This window comes from Rosa chinensis, chromosome 4 (genome assembly GCF_002994745.2).
Source record: "Rosa chinensis cultivar Old Blush chromosome 4, RchiOBHm-V2, whole genome shotgun sequence".
Lineage (NCBI taxonomy): Eukaryota > Viridiplantae > Streptophyta > Magnoliopsida > Rosales > Rosaceae > Rosa > Rosa chinensis.
The window spans coordinates 2306682-2313987 of NC_037091.1; the positions used below are offsets into that span (position 1 = coordinate 2306682).

General features: G+C 38.1%; 1 protein-coding gene across 1 annotated transcript; it reads right to left on the minus strand.

The window, feature by feature from the left end:
* Nucleotides 1-310: 310 nt before the first annotated feature.
* On the minus strand, nt 311-4672 carry LOC121052917 (enhancer of mRNA-decapping protein 4-like). The gene is made up of 9 exons (XM_040519017.1): nt 4502-4672; nt 3663-3774; nt 3088-3347; nt 2944-3006; nt 2616-2665; nt 2387-2540; nt 2042-2257; nt 960-1089; nt 311-832 (listed from the first exon to the last, which is right to left on the minus strand). Exons 5-9 carry the CDS (start codon nt 2651-2653, stop codon nt 822-824), a joined length of 549 nt encoding a protein of 182 aa, XP_040374951.1. The 5' UTR covers nt 2654-2665; nt 2944-3006; nt 3088-3347; nt 3663-3774; nt 4502-4672; the 3' UTR covers nt 311-821.
* Nucleotides 4673-7306: the final 2634 nt, after the last annotated feature.

The window sequence follows — 7306 nt, forward strand, 5'->3', positions numbered from 1 at the left end:
TGAAATTTAGCTTGACAGATATAAAGGCAACCCTAATTGGCTTCATTGCAATAGTTAAAGGAATATACTGCAGCAACACATCTGTTGCTTAAAAACATTATGAAACATATGAGGCAAAAAGAGACTGATGTATAAATCTGAATCACAATGTAGCAGTAGATGACCAGTTTCGATTTAAGGCCATCTGATCAAGGAATTGGCTTGGGAAAAAAAACACCATGGCCGTGATATCCAGATTTTCTTAGCAAATTGTGCGAAGTGATACCACAAAGAGATGATGTTAGACTCAGTTTAATGTGCAAATAGATGATCATTTCTAGAACTCAATTTAAATTTAAATGAGCTAACTTTTAAAGATTTACTATTTATATGACTAGTAGAATGCTAATCTAGCTAATTCAGAAACTTGTTTAGTACACACTACAGAATGGGAGAGGTATGCACTTGGATAAGTCCAAAGCATACTGTTGAATGGCTTGTGTTTGGACACAATAAATTTGTTCACCATGAGGTGATATACTTGTCCCAGTAAAGCTCAAAATAGGCACTGTAACAGCAAATTTTGCGATGTAATCCATACGTGTAGATGCTGGCTAACCACCAAAGTCTAAGTGCACGACATATATAGCATTCTTCTTAGCATTTGCAAGTAAAATAAGGCCAGCTTGTGACAATGCTATGACTTGATTAAAGAATGCATCCTCAACTCAAGGTTGAGCAGAGCTCTTTAACTCTAAGGCCTGGGTAGATTTCCATGACTCAGCATCACTGGGAAGCAGCCAGCCTTCTTCACTCGCCGAGGACCAAACCTTCATGCCCGATTAAGTGGGCCCTGTAGAATGGATTCGTGCAATTACACTTCAATACACTAGGAAATGCGTACGTAGCCATCATCATTAGGCAACATAATCATAGACAAAACCTTATGATACAATGTAAACAAATCAATGATCACTCACCACTGTTATAAGCATGATGTGATCTAGGCCTGTTGGGAGCCGTCACAAATGTAGACGAATAAACAGGAAAGCCATCATAGCATCTCAGTACTAAAAGTGGTTGTGACTTGCGATCTTCCCAGATCTTTATCTGTATCAGGATATGACCAAATGTATGAGTCACAAAACTTATATCAATCAAGAATATTGGGAAATGCATATGTGTCTTTCTGTATAAATAAAATATATGTGCCATAACATGCTCGTGTATTAGATGTTGGAACCCATGGCCAAGCAAAATTAAAATTAAATAAAACAGGCACCCTAGTTGTCCCATAAATGATGTATGGTGCAAGAATTGATTTTACAAACCCAAATTTTGTAGAAACACAACACATTTACCCAAAAAGTGTCAATTGGCAGAACTTGGCCACAAGAAATTAGGAAGAAAAGTTTCACATGTATAGGAAAATCTTACTCAAACCTATACTGAATCCATACAACTCACAAACCAAACAGTCAATTAGGAATCATAAACAAGTTGATTACCTACATAACCTTGTTAAGAAACAATATTTGTATTGTTCATAAAGAAGACGGCCTCTTGAATGAATTTGAAATTGCATGAACTACTATTCCATCCCTAATAGCATCATACTATCATACTATGTGAAAAGGTCAGGAAAACTGCCAATCTCCTTACAATGTGGTACAGCTTACACTCTTACAATCTCTTTCAGCACTATTTCTACACTTTTTCCTTTTACTTTAGCAAAATAAAGTTCATCTGCCATATCCAGTTCTTGTGTTGTACCATATAAAAGGGCTTTGAAGGACAAGAACACTATGTTATCCTAATTCATACAAAATTCCCTGAAGCATAGAGTTGAAGCAGGAATAGCCAACAGATTTTTTTTTTGTAACCAAAACATTATTTTAATTCACCAAAAGAAGAGGGAAAAAAAAATCTATAAAGATGTAGCAGGGCAAGCTGGAGCCAAAGTGTTCCCACCAACCCTGATGAAAATGCACTTTAAGTTTCACTACTTATTCCACTAAAAGGAAATATGTAATAAGGTCAGCAAAATGGTGACTATACTTACAGTTCCATCCATAGAAGCAGAAACCAGCCGAGTGGTCATCCATTGGCACATTGATAAATCTGTAACCTCCATCATGTTTACCAACAAATTGGACCCCATCAATAAGTTTTTCAACAGGAAACTTAATAGGATCCTCAGCAGAAGGGACTTCACCCTTTGCAACTTTAGTAGTAACAATTTGTAGAAACGCTTCCCAACCCAAACAACCAAAACCTCCTGTGAGCATCCAAGCAAAAGATAGATCAATCAACCACTTCAAGATCAACGTACAAACAATGATCATGGACATCAAAAGCATTAAGCTATAACTCTTTGATTGAAAATAGTATTAACAGAATCATTTACATGTTTATGACAGTGCCGCCAAACTCGTGGATGAACATCTTCCCCTTCACCAATTATTTGAATGGCCATAACAATTCCTGTGATTTGTGGCGTACCTTCTTCATCTGGACCTTCAGAAATTTTGCACACAAAAAGCCGTCCTTCTACACTCACACTGCAGAAAATGATGTCAGATAATGCAAAAACAAACCAGAGGAAGAAAAGTATTGAGCATGGAAAAAAGAGCTACCAAGCCAAAAGGTGAACATCCTCGGCAAAGAAAGCCATGTCTGTGACCCTCTGACAGAACAAGATATCGCTTAGGCCAACAAGATATAATAATCATCAGCAAGTAATCCAACTTCACAAAAACCACTCTATTAGGAGCATACACGAGATAAAGCAAAAGCCTACAAAGTTTTGCAGCCATCAGTAAAGTGCATTATAACTTTTTATTAAGAAACTAATCAAAGCATCAGCATCTACATAGCTATGATTGAGTCAAATTACATTAGTGATCATCACACTGCATCTTGCTAGTCCAAACAGAGTGCATATACATAGAATATTCCATTTACCTGTGTATGAGCTTGAAACAACGAACTCAATGCAGTTTGTATATTCAAAACCCAAATATTCCCCTGCTTCAATCCATAGCATATATATGTGACTTATTCACCACAATTTAGTGGCCCAACACAAGCTGAGGATCTGAAACGTACTTAATTATAGGGGTAACTTCTAGCCGCGGCTGAAAATCCCGGGGCAACCAAACACCCACATCGTAAACCACACTATCCCCAATCAAATGCCTGCCTTTCGGTAGCTTACTGCTCGGCATTCGTATCAGCATACCACTGTCACAGTATCAATTCCACCCTTAGAAACAATAAAAACCAATTCCATTTTCCTCAAGAAGGTCAGCACAAACCTGCTGCATCACCTTGAAGCAAGATTCTTAGCCAAAGCCAGGCTAGAACTTCTGATAACAAAAAATTGTTGAATATGTGTTCGGCAAATTATAGGCAATACTTGTTTATGAAATTCCAAGTTGTAATCTACAGAGGAAAATTTAATGTACTTGTGGCATGCACATATACTAGGAAGATTTTTCTTAGAGTGATGCATTTCATATTCCATGTGCTTAATCCATGGACCATGAGGACAATGCAACATCATGCCTTTTGAACATGAGATGTTTCGATAAAATTGTAGACAATAACATATGGGCGCTTGAGGCCAGAATTACTAGGAAAAGAGCATAGGCAAGATACAACTAGAGGAGAATAGCATATACCTTTGCCTCTACCTCATTTGCGGTTATCTCAAATTCAGGAGATCAGCAATCACCATGTAGCCAACTTGGCCAGAGTCTGTAACCTTTCCAAGTGCAAAATCTATAGTCCCCACTGCAAACGCAATAAACAAACAAACTGCATGATATCAATCACCTAGGAACAGAGTAACAAAATGAAAGTAAAGAAAAGGAACCAGAAGTTGGCTTGAAAGAATCTCCATGATCATATGCTTCTGCATTTTATCATATCATGTGCTAGCATCACTGCATTCTTAAAGATTCACAGAGTTTCGTTCATTGTTTCTTAAATGTCTGAGTTCTAGCTAGGAGATTGTAAGTTTATTCACATAATTAAAGTCTGATACAGGGAGTAATTCATATCAAGGGTTTGGAGCATGCATATTCCAGAAAAGAAAGGAAAAAAAAGATAGAGAGATAGATGGAGAGCCATTTTGTTCTCTTCTGAATGATTTAATCACATAGTTTAAGGATGAATTTAATTTTATTTCTCTCTTTCCTTGTATTAGCTATTTCAGAGTATTAAAATCAATGTCAGTGCTTCGTGTGCTGCAACCACTAGTTACTGCCTAAAAAGAGTGCATGGAATATACATATTTCTGACTGCCAATGCATACATCACTTTGAATGTACCATTTAGTGCTTATAGTGAGTAACTTGACTGGGCCATTTGTTAAATTCTGGAATAACAGTTGCAAGTCAAAATAGGCCATATTTAGTTAATTGTACATGATGCACATGGTTACAAAGTTTGAAATTCTAATGCAGTAACAAACAACATAGATCTGCGGTAAAAGAAAAAGATGAATATATGAACTTACAGATTGATGAGTAAATAGCAGATGAAGACAACCTCAAAACAGGGTCATACCCAAATATAAGAAATGTTGAAATCTTTCTAAATAGGAGGTGGGATTTCAAACCCCTGTGTCTCAAATAAATGATATTATTGTCTAAACTCTGAAGTGGATGCTTCAGAGTTCAAAGAGAACCACTGGTCTTGATCACCTTTAACTGCGCCATGATGTTTTGTTGGTTCTGAAGACAGAGAAAGCCTTAACAACTCAGTTGGTTCCTCTGCTTGGTGATGGGAAATAGCCATTTCATGAGCAGAATGGACCATTGATGATTGCCCCCCGGCAGCAGTGCGTTGTCTTTTCAGAGTTTCGGAAGACAAAGAAAGCCATGACGACGGAGTTGGCTCTTCAATTGTTGGCGACGCCGCCTCTGTCACAGCTCCACGATTTGTCAATGTCGAGAATCTCTCCTCCAGAATGGGGGAAGCTCCGAAATTGGCTCCAGGAGAAATCGATGCTCCTGCTGCTCTTGTTGATGGTGATAATCGTCATTCGCAGACGAAAGCCACGAATGCCAGTAACGCCAGCCACTGTCAGGGATCATGGGGATTGGGGAGCTGCGGAGAAATGGGATTTGGGAAATAGCCATTTCATGAGAAGAATGGACCATTGATGCTTGCCCCTCGACGGCAGTGAGTTGTCGTTTCGAAGGATTCACCGGTGTTGGGGATGGTTCTTCCGTAGTGCGGTGTTGTTTCGGAGTTTCGGAAGACAAAGAAAGCCATGAGGACGGAGTTGGCTCTATCACAGCTCCACGATTTGTCAATGACGAGAATCTATGCTCCAGTGATTCACAACCTCTTATGCGTAGTAAACGGTTTGGTGGAAGCTCCGGAATTCCTCGGAGTCTCTTGCAATCTCGCAAGTCAAGGTCACGCAACTTGACAAATTTGGTCAAGCAAGCAGGAAGACTAACAAAATTGTTTCTTGACAGATTAAGCCACTGTAATGTTTCCCAGCAATCAAGAGTCATCAGGAAATCACAATCTGATAATAAACTGCATCCTGCGGTACTGAACACTCCTAGCTTGGGAAGTGATAGTGAGCAACTATCGACATTCAAAATTTTGGTATTTGTTGGAAATCTGACAAGTTTTGAGCATTCACCAAGATCAAGAAACCATAAATTTTGCAACCCATAAATGCTGCACGGTAGAGTTCTGAGATTTTTGCAATCAGCAAGATCCAAATATTCAAGCCCAATGAGATTTTCAATTGACTCATCCAATTCTCTTATGTCACTGCCTTTAAGAGTGAGTAGTCTCAAGGAATCCATTTTTACTGGAATTTTTAGAAATGTAGCCAGTTTTGAGCATCCTCTCGCATAAAGAGTCTTTAGATTGTGCAACCCACAAATGCTGCATGGTAGAGTTGTGAGATTTTTGCAATCAGTAAGATGCAACTCTTCAAGCCCAATGAGATTTTCAATTGACTCATCCAATTCTCTTATGTCACTGCCTTCAAGAGAGAGTCGTCTCAAGGAATCCATCTTTACTGGAATTTTTGGAAATGTAGCCAGTTTTGAGCATCCACTCGCATGAAGAGTCTCAAGGTTATGAAGGAATCGAATTGAATCAGGAACCTCAACTAAATTGGTACACCCAAATAGATCCAACTCTTTCAAGTTAGGGATTCTACTCAAGTCTGGGAGTTCCTTTAGGGATGTACAACCATCTAAATTCAACCCTTTCAAGTTAGGGATTCCACTCAAGTCTAGGAGTTCTGTTAAGGATCTACAGCCACTTAAATTCAACTCTTCCAAGTTTGGGATTCCACTTAAGGCTGGGAGTTCTGTTAGGGATTCACAGCCCTCTAAATTCATACATGTTAGCCTTGAAAAATTCTGTATGGCAAAAGAAAAAGGAAAAGATCAACCAAGTGAATGCAGTAATTTACAACACAGTTATCTATTACTTATTTTTAATTAAAGAAGTCTTGAAATAAAATGAATTATTAGATTATAGTACCTTATGTCCCTCCCATAGTCGTGTGATTCTGCGACTCCAAGAAATATCGAGATTTACAAGTTTCTTTGCATGAAAATTGGATGGAAAACATTGCAAAGGACAATGTGGCCAATCAAGCCACCTTAACTGGTTGGAGAGATAATCAATATCTCCAGAAAAGGATTCATATTTCATCATCCTCTTCATAGAAATATATCTAAGATTCTTCATCTTTGAGAAGGTTTTAGCATTCAAAGATATCGTAGATAATCCCCACGGGACCTGAATGCCTACAACTTTCTTTGTTCCCTACAGTAAAAGAGAGCAAGTTTATTAACCAAGCAACATTCATAGTTGTAATTTCTATTTAGACCAAACAAAGAAACAAAACAACATAGCAATTTCGATTGGAAGCACAGCTATCTTCAATATTTAAATAAGAAATTATCTTCAATATAAAATGATTTCCATATTGATAAACACAAAACATCATTAATATACTTACTGTATTATTTGTTAGAAGTTAGAACGTCGTCGACATCTTCTTCACTCCACACTCTGCTGCGTTTCCCGGGTTCATTAGGTGACTCTTTATACACTATGTCTTTACCCATTTCTTCTATCAAGTCATGCATCCAAATCCAACCACCCATCAAAGCCTCATTGGCAATCCTTATTAAGGCCTTTTCTTGGAGTTGTGCAATACCATTCACTGATTTGAGGTCGTAGCAAGCTTCTAGTATTGGTTTCACATCGTGTACAAGCTTCCCTTTAAAGAAACAAGCGATATTAAGAAAATATCCTTGTAAATCTACTCCCAGAG